The 18,798-nt window shown below is 47.4% G+C and overlaps 8 protein-coding genes across 8 annotated transcripts; 3 read left to right on the forward strand and 5 right to left on the reverse strand.

Moving 5' to 3' along the window:
- Window positions 1-5,940: 5,940 nt before the first annotated feature.
- On the reverse strand, window positions 5,941-7,009 carry POJ06DRAFT_241376 (NADP-dependent oxidoreductase domain-containing protein; the record flags this gene model as incomplete). The annotated part of the gene is made up of 2 exons (XM_056186130.1): window positions 5,941-6,926; window positions 6,982-7,009. 2 exons carry the CDS (start codon window positions 7,007-7,009, stop codon window positions 5,941-5,943), a joined length of 1,014 nt encoding a protein of 337 aa, XP_056040178.1.
- Window positions 7,010-7,494: 485 nt separating this feature from the next.
- On the reverse strand, window positions 7,495-8,004 carry POJ06DRAFT_241377 (ribosomal protein L31e-domain-containing protein; the record flags this gene model as incomplete). The annotated part of the gene is made up of 3 exons (XM_056186131.1): window positions 7,495-7,701; window positions 7,773-7,847; window positions 7,930-8,004. 3 exons carry the CDS (start codon window positions 8,002-8,004, stop codon window positions 7,495-7,497), a joined length of 357 nt encoding a protein of 118 aa, XP_056040179.1.
- Window positions 8,005-8,250: 246 nt separating this feature from the next.
- On the forward strand, window positions 8,251-9,046 carry POJ06DRAFT_263260 (mitochondrial ribosomal protein subunit L20-domain-containing protein). Its single transcript, XM_056188848.1, has one exon. The coding sequence runs from the start codon at window positions 8,308-8,310 to the stop codon at window positions 8,941-8,943; it is 636 nt and encodes a 211-aa protein (XP_056040180.1). The 5' UTR covers window positions 8,251-8,307; the 3' UTR covers window positions 8,944-9,046.
- POJ06DRAFT_263261 (uncharacterized protein) lies at window positions 9,047-10,739 on the reverse strand. Its single transcript, XM_056188849.1, has 3 exons — window positions 10,642-10,739; window positions 9,514-10,585; window positions 9,047-9,459 (listed from the first exon to the last, which is right to left on the reverse strand). Exons 2-3 carry the CDS (start codon window positions 10,423-10,425, stop codon window positions 9,205-9,207), a joined length of 1,167 nt encoding a protein of 388 aa, XP_056040181.1. The 5' UTR covers window positions 10,426-10,585; window positions 10,642-10,739; the 3' UTR covers window positions 9,047-9,204.
- Window positions 10,740-10,905: 166 nt separating this feature from the next.
- Window positions 10,906-13,566, forward strand: POJ06DRAFT_216186 (uncharacterized protein). Its single transcript, XM_056185534.1, has 2 exons — window positions 10,906-11,440; window positions 11,504-13,566. Exons 1-2 carry the CDS (start codon window positions 11,117-11,119, stop codon window positions 13,391-13,393), a joined length of 2,214 nt encoding a protein of 737 aa, XP_056040182.1. The 5' UTR covers window positions 10,906-11,116; the 3' UTR covers window positions 13,394-13,566.
- A 42-nt stretch (window positions 13,567-13,608) lies between these two features.
- On the forward strand, window positions 13,609-14,572 carry POJ06DRAFT_43404 (uncharacterized protein). Its single transcript, XM_056191022.1, has 5 exons — window positions 13,609-13,904; window positions 13,972-14,032; window positions 14,080-14,093; window positions 14,152-14,222; window positions 14,278-14,572. The coding sequence occupies exons 1-5, from the start codon at window positions 13,871-13,873 to the stop codon at window positions 14,479-14,481; spliced, it is 384 nt and encodes a 127-aa protein (XP_056040183.1). The 5' UTR covers window positions 13,609-13,870; the 3' UTR covers window positions 14,482-14,572.
- A 145-nt stretch (window positions 14,573-14,717) lies between these two features.
- POJ06DRAFT_241382 (RmlC-like cupin domain-containing protein) lies at window positions 14,718-15,337 on the reverse strand (the record flags this gene model as incomplete). The annotated part of the gene is made up of 2 exons (XM_056186132.1): window positions 14,718-14,837; window positions 14,885-15,337. The coding sequence occupies 2 exons, from the start codon at window positions 15,335-15,337 to the stop codon at window positions 14,718-14,720; spliced, it is 573 nt and encodes a 190-aa protein (XP_056040184.1).
- Window positions 15,338-15,580: 243 nt separating this feature from the next.
- POJ06DRAFT_278865 (uncharacterized protein) lies at window positions 15,581-18,679 on the reverse strand. The gene is made up of 2 exons (XM_056189772.1): window positions 18,363-18,679; window positions 15,581-18,308 (listed from the first exon to the last, which is right to left on the reverse strand). The coding sequence occupies exon 2, from the start codon at window positions 18,299-18,301 to the stop codon at window positions 15,794-15,796; it is 2,508 nt and encodes an 835-aa protein (XP_056040185.1). The 5' UTR covers window positions 18,302-18,308; window positions 18,363-18,679; the 3' UTR covers window positions 15,581-15,793.
- Window positions 18,680-18,798: the final 119 nt, after the last annotated feature.

Raw genomic sequence — 18,798 nt, forward strand, 5'->3', positions numbered from 1 at the left:
TCAATGATGCCGTTTATACTTATCCAGAGTCTACGAATCCAAAATGTGTAGGTTACCTGAGCAGCACAATGATAAGCCGCACACCGAATCTGAACGACACATGTTAAGTGACAGGGATAATGACTGAATGCGCGACAAATAATGTCAACTGAGGGAAACGAATGATATGTGTTTCGCCAGCTAGTGTGGCATAGGAACTGTGCTATTAGAAGCACTTTCGGGTGCAGAATCCAAAATCCTTTGCAGTCTCGAGCAGGCTAGACTTAAAGTGAAAACATTTGCACCTTCACGCTTTAGCACATTGTTTAACTTTTGCTTCCAGCACTGAGGTGCCTTTGCCTGCATTAAACATCCAGCGACAATCAATCGGCACTCTACTAGCAGGCAATTTCACTGGCGACCAAGTGTTATGTTTCATCAGTGACTCGTACTCATCGTCACACGCTGTAGTCCAGCTCTGCCGATCCGGTCACGAGAAAGCTTCCTTGATTGCGCGCGGTTCATCGGTCAACCTGATTTGTACTGATTCCGAGAAACGAAATGATGGGAATATCTCTTGCGATTTGACTATTGGAAAAACTGCTCTGAATTGGCTGCCGAACTTGACTTTTCGTTCACGGCTTCGCTTCCCCTCTGCCAGAGCGATTGCCCGGGAGCTTTGAATGCCACAGTGTCTTCCTTTTTGGCCGTGACTTCCCGTAGCTCCGAATTTGCCACACTGGAGTGAGGTCTCTGGCTTGTCGACGCATTGTTGACGTGTCGCCCGTTGAAATAGCACGTTCGTTTCGACTGACTCATGCGATTTAGACATATACACCAAATGACCCCTACGAATAATAACATGTTTTCATCAGCTCCCACAGATGTTACTCCAACACCAGGAATTCAGCGTACTGCCGTGAGAGGTCGGCCGTAAAACTTCATTTTAAAGACAGAACGCGTTGCGTGATGCGATCGAGATGATCAAGCCCTTATTTATTTTAGTTGTGCAAAATATAGTGTTAAGAATGGCAGAGAAGACAACAAGAGCAAGAAAGTCGGAACTTCATCATGATGTCCAGAGGTCCGAGATAGATGGCGCTGACACAGACGATTAGCGACCAGCGAAGAGTGGTGACAGCTCCGTGAATCGGGAAAGCAATCTTCAACGAGAGTTGGCATAGTTGCAGCGAGAGTTGGTCCTGTGCCAGACATTTCTTCCGCCTCTGTAACTAATTTGAATAAATTTGGTAGCGAATAGTAATAATGGACGTATAGTGGTTGTAGGAGGATCCATAGACTTATTTAATTAATTAAGCCAGCTAAGTTTTCGAGGGAAATTACGAGGTCTATATATAACAAATTTCCTAAATGAAGCTGGCGTTCTAAGCGAGCATGGTCCACTACTCCACTCCACTCCGCTTCCTCGAGAATCCTCGAGGCTCCATCTGTACGGTCCGCATCCCTTCTACTAGTCTTCAAAAAAGCAAGGATTAGCAGACACTTGAGATCCCATATTTCCTTATTTTGAGTAAAGATTACCACACATATGGACTACACGGATTTACATTGTAGTATTTCATCATGCGACCCCACACGGCATTACTGTGGATCAGTAAAGTCCTTGAGCATCGCGTACTGGCCGTCGTCGCCTAAGAAACGATGGTGGATGTTTATTGGTATCTGAGTCAGGGGTACTCTAAACTTTCTTCAGGATGCTCGCGATTGGCTCTACTCACGCGACTCTCACTTTCGCCCGCAATCGCTTCGTGAGGAGGACCAGCTCGTCGGCTCACCATCGCTAGCGTCAAGTTCTATGCGGCAGAGGTCATCTACAGTAGTCACTTTAAAAGTCATTATGGGTACAGAAACACAACTACAACCTAAATGATGAGAGTACAGTTGTCAATTTACGATCCCCACAACTGTACCTCCGGAAGTTATTTAGATAGTTGTGCTGAATTTGCTCGCAAGGCGGTTTAGTTTAGTATGACGGCCACTATGACATAGTCATAGTAGGTAAACAGACATGCATCAGAGGAACAATGGACGTAGATTACTATGGACTAATGATAGTCTCTCAAACGACTTAAATGTGTGGGACTCCAAGACGATAAAACTTCCGCCGGATACTTGTGTAATACATGTAAAGTCGCACATCTCATTGTTGCCTGTTAACCCCAAATAACAAAGAGGAAGGTCATTACTTACTTGTTGAGTTGAACCTGTGAAGGCATTTAAATTATCACCATCAAGCCTATCCCGCAGGTATTCGAAACTTGGACTTGGCAAACCTGTCATAAAGGTATCGGCCGCCATCTCTTTTGTTTGACAGTACTTGACTTCTAGTTCCCCTGTTGGCCCATGCTCCCATGTAAAATTATGCTATGTCAATAATAGTTGACTTGTTCATGATGAACAGGATTGTTAACCATAGCTGTGCAGATCTGATTATCTTCCAGTACGACAGTATGTCGGGAGTGTGGTGTATACGACAACTCCCCAAGTGTCAAGGTCGCGATGACTTGGCTCAGGGGTTGTGCATACGGTGTCCTTACGTGTGGTCTTGATTGGTCTTGTGTGATGTTGGTTCTTCGCTAGGGGTGAGTACGTAATGTGAGCAATTTGTAACTCGCAATCGTAGACTATACGATTACAATACGATTGTTTGCAGAAGGTCTCGATTAAAACTATACGAGAAACGAAGTTGGTTGCTAGTAAAAATCGTAAACTCTGGTAGGCTCTTAGTACGGCTAGTCCTTCAGTTGCTTTTGCAGGGGTAGAGTGGGCTGGAAAAATTCGAGCCTTTAATGGGTAAAAAGATACAAATGAGCCTAATTACATATACGCTTCCTTTGATATTAATCTGCAAGCAAGGTAGGTGTTTTCATAGTTCCTGATCTTCATTGAGCGCCTATAAGCCTACCAAGTCTCCTCTGTCTTCACTGAATAACCTCTCAACCGCTGCCTCAGAAGATGAGATTGCAAGATGGTCCCTGGCTGCTCCAGCCATTTGCGGGTAATCTCCTTTCTGAGCTCTCCACTACCGTAATAGCCATCCTTCCTCAGTAGTAGCCACAGCTACTATCTCTCCCTCAAAGAACATACCTGTCGATGTCTAATGGCAAAGCTCTTCGAGGATGTAGCTTTAAGAGCATACAGACTCCAAAGTCGCGTTTTCAGCCCATTAACCTGGTTCTATTCTACCTGACAACGCAAATGGATAGGCTTTTTGCATCTTCTCTTTCATAGCCTCCACAATCAATTTCGTAGCCTCCGCATCTTTCATCTCTGCTGCAATATCTCAATTTTAAACTTAGGGTCGAAGATCAATATAATAAGCATCTTATTCATCAAGGCAGTTGTAGTACTTATGATACGTTTGCAACCCAACTATCAATGCAAGCGCAATCTCTTCGTCCAGATCAGCGAATTCTCCTTGCCGAGTGGCTGCATTGTCTAGCAAATCCTGTAGCCCATAATATAAGTCAATTGAAAGTCTTTGTGTAGATATAAATTCATCAAACTTTTCTAAGACTCTTGCAATCTGTTCAAGTCGGTGCCAATCTAAGGCTGCAAAGGCAGCAAAATTCCTACTATCGGATCTGTTTCATTGCAGTTAATCCATCTTGAAGCATACGGTAGGTAGAGATCCCTTCTAGTGTCGACATATTCAATGTACTTGTCCTTCAATCCAGGAATTGAACAAAGATTCTTCCAACCCTCTCGACGTTCTCTCGACGTTGTGAAGTCCTAAGGACCCATGAACTTAGGATTCGAAGCCTAGACATGGCAGAGTGAAGTCCAATTGACTTACCGTCATGTATTTGATTGTTTGACTGCATGCCTCATCTGCGCGCAATCTTTGTGTCTCCACACATCAAAGATTTAAGGATATCTTGAGCCAAGCGGCTAATTAAGCTCTGGCGACCTTGAAATCGTAGTTTATCAGTTCTCCTAGACTTTCAACAAAATGCCCCATTGTTACTATACTAGCATTGTGTGCAGTAACAGTGTTCAACTTTTTCGCTAGCTCCAACTCTTTCAAAATACAGCTCACCAACTCTGCCATGTTGTCGTCATTTTGGACACCAATCACCTCTCCAAACTCTAAAACGCTGGATTGCGATCTGGTTCTGGCTCGTGCAAACGTCTAGGGTGCAATTAATTGTACAAGTTCTATGTAGTTCTTGCCTAGATCTTGCACGGTATGCCTCGAACTCTACATTGACCCTTAGCTTTGAAGCCTTAACAGGTAAATGGCCATCCACGCCAGGAATATCTTTGAATATTTGTAGCAAATAGGGATGGTCAATGACTGTAAAGGCTGCTTGGCAAGCATAACCCAGCGAATTAATTCTTCTCTTATGATTTTGCTCTGTTTACAGTTTCCTTTAGTTCTCCAGCTGATCGTACCTAAGCTTTTTAATCACTGTTGGTCTAGAATTGTAACTTCCAAGTGTTCCCAAGGCCAATGGTTCGAAGAGTCACCTGGACGTTGAGAGGCGGGGCAATGGTCTGTCAGAATTGGTGACAAGAGGTCAAGCTCTTGAGCTTCCTCAATTAAAAATCTGGACAATAACCAAGACGCGATTTGACTAATAGAATCCTCTGGTCCTAGCTCGAGCGAGCTCTCAATACGTTGATTGTGAGCCATGAACAAGTGAGATTGTCTGTACTGGCTCCTCTCCATTCGTACCATCATTCAATAGCAAGTACAGCTGGCTGGCGATGAGGACGTGTAGGATGTCCGTTCCATATATGCATTAATGAGTAGATCCACCTAATTCTTGAGGGTATTTCCGAGGACAGAGGTTTCTGTACAAGGATTATCATCCTACCTTCCTAATGAGGAATACGATTTCTATTTTATTACTGTACGATTTATACTATGCAAGATGATTACTTCACAATTAACTTTACAATAATCTCAAAAGTTATTGTACTGTAATCGTATCCAACCCTAATGAATTACATTCTCAGTAATGATTGAAACATGACGTAAAATTGACTGTGAGATGACCATACGGGCGAACTATCGCCCCGTAATGGACCGCGGGGCGTGCGGCTGAACGTTGATGGATTGATGTCCACGAGCATGTTTTGGGCGTCATGTTGATTATGTGGTATTTTGCGTGTCCTTCGTTGGGTTTCTTGTGTGTTGCGTATTCTTTTGTTGGTTGCTTGTGTGTCTTTTGTGTCTTGGTTTGTGCTTTCGTGTTATTTGCTTGTGTTCTAGGTGTACATAATTTTAGTAGCTGCCTGACAGAGAATGAAAGGAAGGGATTATCCTCGCTGTCAGGTCGGGCACGAAGTATTGTATTGTATTCTTGCAATAAACTTGTATCTTCCTTCTCGAGTCTGTGCTCTCGAGTCTCCGTCGTTACACGCCCTTCGTCGGACAATATGAAGATGGCCTGGATGTGCAAGGATACCGCATAGTCGTTGCTACGGCGCAAGAGATACGGTGCAAGACGCTCTCGCCACAATGACACGGCCTATAGGACCAGTTGTGCTGATGGGGTACCTGTTCCTGGTGATGATATATTTAGGTCTGACTCGAGGACAGTTGGCTTTGATGTGCTAGTATGCTCAAAAGGAAAGGGAAGATTGCAGGATTAGTAGACGTTTTACTATATAAAGACGGATGTAGACCGCAAGTTGAAGATGCAGATGGCGAAGCAATTTCGCAGGCTCTAGTGCTATAACAGAGAGGTGGAAAGTGAAGCAGAAGCGACTACTGTACCAGTTGCAGGCAACTTGAGTTAAACCCCCACCCAGTACCGGCCCCTATTGGCGAAGCGAAGCTTTGAGTTTACCTTGCATGAGACTAAACTTTACACCGTTATCTAGAATTGTCAGCAGAAATATCTGCCGGACGCCGGCAGGCCTTTGTATATATGGCAGAAGTTTACTTTATCCCATTGTTATAGACATGTTCCCAATCACATACTTCTACTTCTAGTACTTATACACTAGCTGTCCGTGCCAGTACGGGGTCACATCAGACTTCACTATCTTCCAAGCCCTGTCTAGGGACTCGATCACCTCCTGTGGCAGGGGTCCCTTTTCAATACCACTAAGGTCGTCTTCCATCTGCTTCAGCGAGCTGACTCCAATAATAATGCCATCTCCTGTTAGTCCGTTTGCAGGTCCTAACTTCAACTCACTGTGATGGACTATCCAGCGCAAGGCGATCTCCAGCATTGTGAGACTGTATTTCTCCGCAATTGGTTGAATAAGATCCAATGCATCCCAGTACACATCTCTGAAGTATCTGGAGCGGTACGTCTCGCCCTGCTGGGATTTTGCGGAAAATCGTCCGCTGTCGGGCACACCGGTCAAGTTGTTGTACTTCCCAGAAAATAATCCTCCAGCAAGTGGATTGTAGATGACGATATCCAATCCATAATGCCGCAATGCGGGGATGAGCTCGTCCTCGATGTTGCGAGTAATTGCATTGTAACGGGCTTGATACAAAGTCGGCTGAACTAGGCCATGATCTCTAGCGAGAGTGACCAGTTCGGCTACTTCGTACGCGGTATAGTTTGATATACCGAAAATCTTGAACTTACCCTCCTTGTGGAGCTTATCAACTGTCTGCAAAGTCTCCAAGAACGGCACGCTGCGGTCGGGAGCATGGAGATAGAAGATATCGACTGAATCGGTCTTCAACTCAGCCAGAGATTTGTTGAGATACTTCGGTAGCTCGGACGCAGAGTGCATGCCAGCCTGGTTCGGATAGCATTTAGTCGCGATGTTGAAACCATAATCTGACCTGTAGCCAGCGGCGGCGGTCCACGCCTCCTGTTCGCCGTCGGTGTATACGCGGGCCGTATCGATCTCATCGTAGCCGTGGTCCTTGAAATACTTGAATATGACTTTCGTCTCTTCCAAACTGGTAATTCTGGCTGTGGCTGTGTGTGCAGGTCCGAAGGTCATACAACCTACAATTGTGTTAGATGAATTGAAAAATGTAGATCGCTTAGCCAATAATCTCACCGAGAATAACGCGCGCTTTAAAGGCCATTTCAGATTTGTTGCACTGCCCTACTGATGAGAAATTGGCTGCATGAATTATGGCGTGCACTCGTGTTACAAATGATGAATTAAATAACTAGCGGGGTTAGGAGTTACTCAGGAACGGCTTTTGCGGCCTAAACTCCGCGTGATCCATCACTGCTGGAGGAATCTTCCCTAGATCAAATACACATTCGTATTTGGTCTATACCATTTGCAAAGCGTCTTCCCGACGGCTCACATTTACCATGCCTTTTCTACGAGATGAACTATTTGCTTGACAACTTCCGATCCATTCCCCCAATACCTAACCGCCGACCAACCAGCTTTCAATTTCTTGAGATACTGAGATCTCCTTGGGCCTGTCTCACTGGCCGATACAGTTGTCGAGGTTGATTATGGCAAAAATATCGCACGACCGAAACTTTTATTCTCCTAATAAGACAAATATACAATAATGCGAACCCAACTTATTAGCACTTATCTCCCCTCCCTCTATGACTCTTCGACAACCTGGGTTTGCAGGCCCTTGAATGACGAAACACTGACTGCCTGAACATAAGAGAACAATGGCTCCTTAGCCTTCTCCTCGTCGTTACGCTTCCGGGAAATGCGTAGACGCAGTCTGTATGGCACATGTTTGATACCCTGCTTCCAGATCTCCTTGTTCAACTGCGGGTCGAGGCGAACATCCTTCGTGCCCTTATTTAACCAACTTTAGCCACGAACTCTGGGACATATTCTATCCACCATAATCGGCTTGAATTACTCACCATGTGTTTGTAAGCAAACTCCTTAATTTCCTTTACAGCAGTGGGAGCGCGCTTCTTGAACTGCACTCCGTGAAGCTACAATCATCATGACCGTCAGCATGTCCATCTTCTAATATTATATGCACCTTCAACTCCAGTCAGATACAATCGAACATACACGCTTGTGAAGGTGAATGGTGTATTCACGAGTGACGACGTCTGTCAACGCCGACCTCGTCTGTTTGGTTGCCATTTCTGTGTTGTCGAGGTCCTGTTGACGAGCTGTACCAGATCAGAGCGGAATTGCGGTGATGAATCCTGTGCCTAGAGAGAGATTGGATTACATGAGGTTGCGTTTTGAGCCTGTCAACTGGCAAGCCCTAGAAAAGCAGTCACGACGCCAATCCGACAATTGGTCTTTGTGGCATATCTGCAGCAGAAATTAGACCTCTAGTCAAAGTGACAAAGTGTCACCCAGAAAATCTCAAATTTCGGCCAGCGTACATATCAATATCGCCTTTGCGAATCTCGATGCATTATTCTTTTAACTGTCAAAATGAGATCTCTAAGGATACCATCACTGCTATGTAACGGCTTTCAGACATGTCGCAGTACCGCGCCCGCGTGTATCGGCACCACAATAATCTCGACGTCAGCTGTCCGGTATACCTCGACTGGTAGCACGAAAGTCACTCGACTGAAAGATCCCAGGAAGTTTAGTGTCCCATATCCTACAAAGTACAATCCGATATCATCTGCCAATAAGGCTGTGCCAATTCTTCCACCCGGCCTTTCGTATAATCCGCCACCTAGTATGCCGTCACCTTTCGAGACCCCGGACATATTTTTACCCGCCTCCGAACGGCGACTGGTAGCAACTGCTGAGGCATTACCAGTCCTCCCACCACCGTTACGAGAAACGAAAGACAAGAAATATCATTTGACTCGAGAGCAGCTTGAAGAGATGAAACAACTACGAACAGCGCAACCGTATAGATGGACCAGAAAAGCTCTCGCGAAGAAGTATGGATGTTCACAGTTCTTCGTCGGAATGGTTGCTGAGGCACCGGAATCGCGCAAGTTGGACATGGAGCGACGATTGGCAACGATTAAATCTAGATGGGGCTTGTTCAAGAGAACTTCACGGATACACAGGCAAAAGAGACGAGAGCTATGGGCTAGAGATGAGTAGGGACATTATCTGTACAATAAATTGCACATGTGTTTGTTCATGGGCATTTCCGTGGCGGGAATGTCAGTAAGGTCTTGTTATACAACGCATGAATGGGAAATAAACATTGTGCGTAACATTAAATAGTTCGAACCACTATCTGAGATGATCCGTCAACTCTGCAGGGCAGTTCATTGACGAAGACTGATATATGCGTCTGCACTTTAACCACACTCTATCCTTGCGACTGCTCGTATCACACAGCAGGGCAATGCAACGCTCCTAGTACACTAGCCCAGAGCTCTCCTCAAACTTGTTAACATGCCACCTCAGGTCCCGTACTACATCAGCTAACGTCCACGAATGCGAAGATGCGGCGGAGGTTAAGGTCGGAGCTCGGCCCCCACTAGAGGAGAGCAACAGCGCAGCATTGTCGGACAACCTCAGCACGTTGTTACGCTCGGGGTAAGGGATAATTTGTATGCCTGTGAAAGGATCTTGACCGTCGACTCGTTCTAATCGAACATAGTCCAGATTCTAGAAGATAGCTTTAGTAGACAAACTCGTACATAGATATCAATAGCTGCTCACCAATCCTGACTTGGAACTATGACCAGTTTCTCGAACTTCAACTAGAATGGTCCGCCAATCATTGTCAATCACCTCAGTCGCACGTGGAATACTAAACTCTGCCATTTCTACTTCCACCCAGCCATCATACGTCTGAATTGCTTTTACAACATCATTGCCCATTGTGGTGCTTGAAAGCAGCATCCTCTCTGGTCGTCCTTTCTCATCGTTTTTGCCTTCTTCCGCTATCCTGACTGTGAATTCGACGCTCGCAATTCCACTAGCGGTAGGTAAGATATGAAGAGCCCATACAAGCCTGTACACTCCTGGTGCAATGCGGATGTTTCGAAACACATGTAACCACCAAACGCTCCTTCTGTTTAAGTTCAAAGTTTTCCCAAATTCTGACTCTGGACAGCTTTGAATCTTCCAATAATGAGGTTGACGCCATATTACACCCCAGCCTTCATCAGCGCAGAAAAATTTCCACTGCAGACCCATCGCAGCGTATAGCGCTTTCCACGGGTATTCCGGCGCCCTCTCTCTTAGTTGTTTGCAGAATCGGTAGCTTTGCCGACCAAATTCGACAACCACTTTTGCTTCCCATAGTTCGTCGTCGACCACAATCTCTCTTATTGCTCGACAGGAACGTTCTAACGCACACAGATCTCGGACTGAGAGATAGACGGCGACCTCCGTTAATATCTCTACAGGTAGCCGGGTAATCTGTGTTGGACCCATGTATTCGCGAATGACTGGACGGCGTAGCGGTTTCCGTGCCTTGGAGTAAAATCTGACGGCTCTTGACGCTCGATACTTTCTGAGGGCAATATATATCAGGACCAGAGGAAATATCGCACGTCCAAGAAGGATGACAAGGAAGCTCAGCAGAAGGAAAGCCAAGAGCGACTTGAAGAGCGACTGCAGACTCATATGACCGGCCACCTCCCGAGTAGCTGAAGGGGCTATCTGTATTCAATAGACAATCGCTTCGTAACTGTGTTGTAAATATTTGTCGAACCGAGATCACGTACGCATGAAGACTGTGTACGTCTGAGGCTAACATTGATGACAAAATGACGTCGGATTGGACCTATTGCACGAGAAGGTTAGGGTTATCCAATTTACCCGACAGGAATGCATACTTACTTGTATTAGACGGCCGACCAGAGATACAAAGTTAGCAAGAAATACAACAAAAATGTCTGGTGGTTACGCCCTGCCATGGGTTACAAGCAACAACGGCCAGCTCCAAGAAGCTGGCCTCTCATATGTATGTATATATTCATATACATATACATCGGGATTGCGGCCAGAGTTCGCCGCTGGGAGGAAAGGGTTAGGGTATATGTTGGGTACACGAATCAGTCACATCGCTCCGCAGGCAGCCGTCGCCAACATCCACAATCGCCCCCTCCCCCCGCCAGCACTCACGACCACGACCAGCGAGTGGTCTCGAAGCAGACGTCGCGTCGCCTCACCAACCGATCCATCTGCTTTATCCTCTGACGACGCACGCCTGCTGAAGAGGATTCTTTCTGCTTCCGTTACGCGTGGCGTGTCCTGACGGTTGTTTGACTTCGCCATCCCATCGTTTCCCTGTCTCGCAGGAGATTACGGCGGCATGTCCACCAAATTCAATCCGAACGTACCTACATTCCATCCGTCGGCTAGCATGGCAAGCTCCACGAAGTTGGGCCTTTCGACGAACGCTTCCTCGTTCGCATCCCCGTCGACGCCCGCTGCGGCGGTTTCTACAGGTAATGATACGCTACCAAAGAGCACGTCGCGCAGGACAGGCGGCTCCTTGTCCACTGTTGCTACTTCGCGAAACAGTCAATCCCAAAGACCGCAGCACAAGAGCACACGCAAGAGCAGCCATAACTATAAGCCAACAGTTACTATGAGTGACGGCTTTCCTGACTCCGAAGGCGCCTTGGCCGAACAGGTATGCGGTTTTCCGCTGTTAACATAGAAGGCGTACTAGTTGTGTCTGACTCGCGTTCTTTAGTATTTTCTCACGCCGTCACGCAATCGTCGGAATCAAGTGTCGATATCGCATCTACTGAATTTCTCGTTGCCACCGAGAGGGCCGACAGCTCACCGGCGGCACAATCCGCCGTCGTGGCAGAAATATGGATCATATTCAACAGACAAAGCGCATTTTGTCAATGCGAATTTTCGATTCGTCGTTCATCCAAGCGGCGACTACGCAGTACAGGCTCTAGACCCTGATGTGGTGATTCCGTGGCACCTCATTGTCCAAGTGCTAGTGTCCAAGCACACGCAAACAAGTAGCTGTCCTATCTGCCTAACTGACAATCCGGTTGCTTCACGAATGGCGAGATGTGGCCACATCTTCTGCCTGCCGTGCTTGATGCGAATGCTTGACTCCGAGATGCCGTCTCCGGCGAACGTGGACGATGGTGCCAAGTCCAAGAAGAAGCGGAACATTTGCCCACTGTGCTTGGAGAATGTATCGTTGAGTGATGCTAAGCCTGTAAAGTGGATGGATTATCCATGTGACGAATCGGGAGTACCAGAAGTAGGAAAGGATGTGGTATTGCGATTAGTGATGAGAAGGCCTGGAAGTATTCTCGCATTGCCCCGTGACGGTGGCGAGCGACCTTTGAACACGTCTGACATTCCGTGGCACTTTGCTGCGGAGGTTAAGCACTATGCCAGAATAATGAGGGGTACCGAAGAATACCTCATGGAGGAATTTGAGCGCGAAATTCGGGAGCTTGAGTTTATGGAGCAAGAAGATGGAGCAGTCTTTGGCGAAGATGGAGAATGGACTCATAAGGCCATCGAGCGAATATTTGACACTATGGAGGGCGTCAAGGGAATGGGCAACGCGCCCAAACGCAGCACAGGGTCGTCGACGCCGTCTGAGCGTAGCCGACGAAGAGACAAGAAGGGTTCTGGTCAAGTCGAGGATCTTGATGAATCTGTTCCGGAGCAGTATCTTAGTAGCACGGGACATTCATCTGTCGCGAATTCTTCATCGCCTTCTTCTCTTCGGTCCGGTTCATCAACAAGTCGCTCGCGATCCACAAATTTCCGAGACTCGAGTTCTAGCTCGTCTGATTCTCCGTATTATTTCTATCAACCGCGAGACGCAACGAATTGCTTCTTAGCACCACTCGATATCCGCATTTTAAAGACAGCGTTTGGTTCTTTTGCTGCTTTTCCGTCGACAGTGCTAGTACGAGTGGAGCATATCATCAGCGATCAGGTGGCCGATGACGATTTTCGTAAGCGGAACAAGTACTTGGCACATCTACCGGCCGGATGTCCTATCAGTATTCTCGAGTGCGACTGGACAGATGTCGTGAAGCCAGAGGTCCTTGAACAGTTCGCAGAGGACCTGGAGAAACGGCAGAAGCAGCGACGCGATAAGGATGCGAAGGAAGAACGCGCGCGACAAAAAGCGTTGAAGGAAGAGGAAGATGCTCGATACAGGAATCATAATACAATTGGATCGCATCGTTCGGGTATAGATTCGTCCTTTGGTGACGTTGGAATCTATGATGATTTCGGAAATTTCGAACAATTCCCGGAATTACTTCAGGGGTCACCGATAAGCGACAGCTCCGCGTGGCCGACGCTGTCCCCATCGTCTCCGGAAATTGGCACTACACCATCGGCATCGCCTGAGGCTCGCACTACAGTATGGGGTACGCCTGCAGTGTCATTTTCTCGCGTTGGTGACGTGCTAGGTGTGCATGATGAGCCCGTGAGTAATGATGATTCGTGGAGCGCTTGGGACGACGACAAGCTGTACGAACAGATTACGACGGAGGACAGCGCCAGCTCCACTGCCTCTTCTTTGGGCAAGAAGAGGAAGCAAAAGAAAAAGCTGGTGTTGATGTCCACCGGAGGTCAATGGCGCGCATAATTATTATTTGACGTATTGATGGAAATGGAGTTGTTGTGCCTCTGTCATGGTTGTTTGATTTATGTTCTTTTGATAACCTTGTAGTTACATCGCCATTATTAGTGTCATTTAGTGTCATCTAGACTTGAATTTGTGTATTTCAGTTGTCAAATATGATGGAACATACAACCGCATCAACTCCTTTCCTCATGAAACAAGATTTTCCCAGCCGATGACGTCATGTGCTTGCACTGCCTCGGCTGGCATATCGTTATAGACAGACACAGTGCTTCCGGCAGATTCTAAACTGGAAAGGCTCATTGGCGCAGTATATACCAGCTGGAAACGCGCATTGCCTTTGGCTTCTCCATAACGAGCATTAGGAGATCATTTGCTTGCTAGCCCAGATCCCCCGGACGGACACTTCGTTTCGTCGCTCGTGGACATCAATTATATCGGACGGATAAACGCTAGCAACTGCTCCCCCATTTTGCCAATATGGACTTCATTCCGCTGTTTTTCGTGTGCGGAGGTGAGTACTGTCATGGTGATATTGGATCTGTGCGCCCTGCTCTTCGATTTAGCTAACTACGAAACAGGCACGAATTACAACAAGCCTCTGCCAGGCTACGAAAACCTGCGATTATATTGCCCCCGATGGTGAGTCCCTAGTGCACGTCCAGGTACTAGTACTAACAACCAAACAGTCATAACATAAGCTGTAAGATAGATTACCGCACGCAGTGACTTGAAATATGATTGCATTGACACGTTGGCAGTGATCGCCATTAAAAAGAGAGCATTTTTTACGTTCTGTTTTATCCCAATCATTCCAACCAGTTGGGGTGAGGTATGTGAACTGATAGGAGCGATGGGCAAATCACACAAGACTTATAACGCTAAAGGCACTTCATTGCACAATATGCCCATACGAGCAAGCAACCTCAGCAGACCAACTAAACACTATTAGCGCCCAATCGCCACAGCAGCAGCAGTCTCATTTGACCGGGCATTTCCAGAATCAGCAGTACGCTCCGATGCCAATGGGACAAGGGCCCGGTGCTGGATCATATCAGTACCAGTCGTACCATCAACCACAGCGGGTATAGGCACAACGACCATAGCCAACGTATTACAAGTAATATGAGGCTAATCGTGACAGAATCATTAATACTTGTCAAACTATTCGATCGAGTCACAATAATAATCACTTTGGTTTGATTTGGGTACGGCGTATTGACGCATGAAAAATATGTGCTACTTATTGTCAAAGTGTATTCTGGGCAATGGCTAATAGGACCATCGATCCGAATTGTCTATTTCAGTCTTATAGTGATCGACGCGGTTAGTCCTTCCGCAATAGCCATTCCCACTCTTTGGCTGTTTCCTCGCCGACAAGAGAGACCAACTCCTCCCTCGACGCCATGAAATTATGATCTGTGTACTCAAATCCGGGGATAACAACCTATATCTTAACTTAGCCTCGCTTTCGCTAGTCTTGATTACACATACCTCGCTAATCAAACACTCACCATCCTCCGGTCGTACAAAACTCGCCTTATAATCACCGCCTTCGACAATCCACTGCAGGTTTTCGCCAGCCGCAACATTCTGCCCCACGACAAACGTCTCCACATTGCCGTCTGGGTGGATTAAAACGTACGTGGCACGGCCCTTGTGAAGTAGATGTATCGTCCGCGATTTATTCCTATGGAACCGGCCGATAGGTGTATGTGGCGTCAGCAAATAGTAAATGAGCGTCGAGAAAGTGCGCGTGGAATCACTAGCCTCAGTCGATTCTGTAGCGAACGGATTAGGGATCGTGTCCTTGCTCCGGTCTGTTTCGACAAAGTAACCGCCTTCGATATGGGGGATCAGTTTCAGGGACGATATCAGGGACAGCGCGGCAGGTGATTCAGCAGGCGTAGGAATAAGCCCACCAGGATTTAGTGGATCAGCTGGCATTGCTATTGCTTCTGATTAGAATGGTGATATTCGATGCCTGTTTGGAGGACGCAAACGAATTGGTAAATCTCGATCGATTTGTCTTAGAGGATACAACTTAACGGCGCTCAGTCGGTTGTATTCCTATCGGGCGAACATTTGGGATAGAGGGAAACATATCCCTAACCCTAAGCACTCGGTCGAGCTGAAAATCACAACTCGAGTAACGTCACAAAGTTGCATAAGTTATTATTTTTAGGAGGGCAATTACTACCTGATGTATCTAAATATACCTGTAAACCTCCGCCATTATAATTCCCGAATTACTCATCCGCACCGTCCAAATAAAAATGCTTAACGTATAGAATAAAAAGCCTAGATACATTAAAACGCAAATGCAACACCTACAAATGCAAGAACACCTTCCCCATGATTATATAATGATCCATGCATGACTTAATAACTGAAAAAAAAAATTTAAACTGCTGAGTCCCGTATAACTGGTCCCAGCATCATTTGATTGATTCCCATTCGCAGATCCTGCGTACCAGAAGCATCGACTATTTCACTAAGGACCCGCTCGACTATTTCTCTATCTGCCAAGTTCTGGCTATATGAAGGCGTGGACTCTTGCGAAAGTCGTCCATCAACCCACATCCTTGCTAGGTTGCACTCACCGCATACAGGCATAGTTTTTACCACCTGTTGCAGGAGTGTGCAACCGTCGTCCGACAGGCGTCGCAGCAAATTCCACACCATGACACTCTTAGCATCGACATCGATAACAAGTGCACGCGACACCACCGTCCATGCATTTAGTGTAATTGGTACCTGACCATACTCGGCGTCTTCTATAATGGCCCGTAGGACAAGACTCGCGTCTTCTTCAATCGACGTACACGCCTGCAGTTTAAATTCGGGATGAAAGAAGGACGAGATACCCGTGTTATCCACTGATGACAACGATGCCGAGATTGACGTTGATGTGGGCTGTGGCAAATCAAACTTGACTCCCGACGATGGCCGTCCTTTGTTAACTGATATCGCGAGAGATGGTACTCGCAAGTCAGCATACCTAGGTGGAATTGCCACGTCTAGAATTGCTTCTCCCGACCCGGAGCCGGGTGTAACGCTACATCGTGGCCGGATGTCATATGATGGCGTCATTGTCATGTTCCCTGGTAGCAACCCTGATCCACCTCCGATGGAAATGGGCGAACCCAATACGTCGTCCCATGGCCCAAAGAAGTCCGTGTCGATATCGAGCTCTGCTGAGGATGAGGAGTAAGACACAGCGTCGGATATCGAGGCGTCTGACGAGATTGCAGATCCATCTTTGGCTGACATGTTGGACGGCGTAAGGGCAGTTGGAACGGACGATGGCTGTGACCATATAGATGAGATGTACGACGTTACCGAAGATGAAACATGTAGATTCGAATGCGAGTCATAGAGAGGCATCGACACAGAGAGTGACTGTCGACCACCAGGAATGTCAAGCGCACCTCTGCTGACCTTGTGAGAGGCAAGAGCTCCTGGTCCTGGTGAAGCGGCAGGCGACGACTTATGCAGAACAGATGGAGTCCTACTAGTACCTGCTGGTAAGAATGCAGCAAGAAGATATAAAATGCGTTGGGCAGTGTTATTATCGCCTGCCACAATCGTCCTTGTCGGTGGAATCTTAATGGCCTTGTGTCTCCAGCCTTCAAATAGAGGATTCACAAAACCAAAGGTTTCGAGCCAGTCTGTGTCCGCACCCAAGAATGACGCAAGAACCGCTTCTAGGTAAGTAGAGCAACCATTCTCAGAGCTAGACAGAAAGTCATCCAGTCGACGAGCCTCTTCGCGCCAGACGTCCCACTTTGAGATTCCACACCTAACACGTGGGGCACTCAGTCCCGACGCAAACCTTGTAGTAAATCGCAATGCCGACGCACGCACGCTCTCATTGGCAGTCAGTGGTGATAGACGGAGTTGCTGTACGGTAACAGGGATAGAAAATCCGCCCATGGTACTGCCGCACTGCCGCACTTGAGCAGCCTGACTCAGTACGGCACTTTGGAGCTCGGCATGCACAACTCTGGCAAACTCATCCAGGGCGCGCAAAAATGCGGTCCAATTTGCAGAAAGCAGAGATGGGTAGTCACGTGGAATGGAGATTATAACTCCGATTGCAAAGAACAAGCCCTTACTGCGTGCAAAAGGGAGTGAGTCTCCTGGAGCAGGAGTGGGTTCCCATTCGTGTTCTGCTGGGAGAAAGCTGGAATTAGAATCAAGACGGGTGAATGACGATTGAGATTCCGACTCGACGTATATCTTTGGATAGACAGGCACGCCGTCTGGAATTGCTGCGCTAGACGAATAGCTGACTTTAGGACCCTCACGGGCACTGACGGAGAAGAGCTTTGTGACAAGAAACGACCTGCGGTCTGACGACTCCGTGGTATTTAGCGAGCGCATCTTTACGCTTGCACCTTTGTATGACATTGGGACGCTCCCAAACATATAGTCGACGAGTCGGTAGAACGAAGGAGATTCAGGTGGTGGTCCTGGCAAAAGCGATGGCTCTTGTGTCGCCAGGGACGAGGCGCTTCCATCTGATGTTGTGCTGAAGTAGCTTCCAGCTTCAGCACTGTCCGTGGACGAACAGCTCCCAAATGCATTTCTCCTTAGAGTCCGCGGATCCCGTGAGAGATGCGAGTCAAACAGCGGACTTCGCGCACTGTGGCTGAACGGATCTTGGGCGACAACGATGCGCATATGGCGCGCTGGATCAAACGCATCTTGTGGCAGTGGCGCTGGAAGGACGATATCACGCAGATGGTGGAGAAGTTCTGGTGAAGCTGATACAAAAGATGGCGAATGTTTGGGATCGCAATGCAAACCAGATAGGCGGGGCGGTATTGCTGACGAAGTCTCGGGCGAGGACTGCTTTCCCTGGGCGGATGTTGAGGAGTAGGAACGTCCAAAGAGTCTGCTGAACATTATGTATCTGCGAGAGTTAATATAATTACATGTGAGTATACACTTAAGAACTTATACATACCCTAAGATCGACGTGAGGCAGGGACTGAAGTGACGAAACGGACAGACGACGAGCGCCTGCCGCGGAGGCTCAGTAATTTCTCGAGTTTGCAGACATCTACCATGGACTATAAGCGGTCAGAACGTGCGTTGTATGGAAGGGACGAGGAGACGATCGGGAAAGAGTAGCAAACAAACCGCGATATGTGCGGGCAGTACATGTAAACATAGTTTGTCACGGGGAAGAGACGGTCGGTGACGCTGGTGTCGATCCGACTTGGGTACGATGCTGCGCTTCCTTCTCCAGTAAGGCCTGACCCGGCCAGTGTGTTGGGCAGCTCAGTGAATGCGGCACGGGTCGCGATGACACACATGTCATTTGTCCAGGGTCCGCCGTGACGTGATGTCAGTTGGGCAGTGACTCGTTATCGCTATCAGGCCGCCCCTGAAGACTATCT

Source organism: Lipomyces tetrasporus, assembly GCF_029532465.1.
Source record: "Lipomyces tetrasporus strain NRRL Y-64009 chromosome Unknown POJ06scaffold_13, whole genome shotgun sequence".
Taxonomy (NCBI): domain Eukaryota; kingdom Fungi; phylum Ascomycota; class Lipomycetes; order Lipomycetales; family Lipomycetaceae; genus Lipomyces; species Lipomyces tetrasporus.

Excerpts from the sequence above, each read along its gene's own strand:
- POJ06DRAFT_263260 (XM_056188848.1), top strand. The coding sequence starts at position 8,308 with ATGAGATCTCTAAGGATACCATCACTGCTATGTAACGGCTTTCAGACA.
- POJ06DRAFT_263261 (XM_056188849.1), bottom strand. The coding sequence starts at position 10,425 with ATGAGTCTGCAGTCGCTCTTCAAGTCGCTCTTGGCTTTCCTTCTGCTG. Across the intron at positions 9,460-9,513 it reads ATAGTTCCAAGTCAGGATTG|AATCTGGACTATGTTCGATT; the intron begins GTGAGCAGCTAT and ends GCTATCTTCTAG.
- POJ06DRAFT_216186 (XM_056185534.1), top strand. The coding sequence starts at position 11,117 with ATGTCCACCAAATTCAATCCGAACGTACCTACATTCCATCCGTCGGCT. Across the intron at positions 11,441-11,503 it reads AAGGCGCCTTGGCCGAACAG|TATTTTCTCACGCCGTCACG; the intron begins GTATGCGGTTTT and ends CGCGTTCTTTAG.
- POJ06DRAFT_43404 (XM_056191022.1), top strand. The coding sequence starts at position 13,871 with ATGGACTTCATTCCGCTGTTTTTCGTGTGCGGAG. Across the intron at positions 13,905-13,971 it reads GCTGTTTTTCGTGTGCGGAG|GCACGAATTACAACAAGCCT; the intron begins GTGAGTACTGTC and ends ACTACGAAACAG. Across the intron at positions 14,223-14,277 it reads TTCCAACCAGTTGGGGTGAG|GCACTTCATTGCACAATATG; the intron begins GTATGTGAACTG and ends ATAACGCTAAAG.
- POJ06DRAFT_278865 (XM_056189772.1), bottom strand. The coding sequence starts at position 18,301 with ATGTTCAGCAGACTCTTTGGACGTTCCTACTCCTCAACATCCGCCCAG.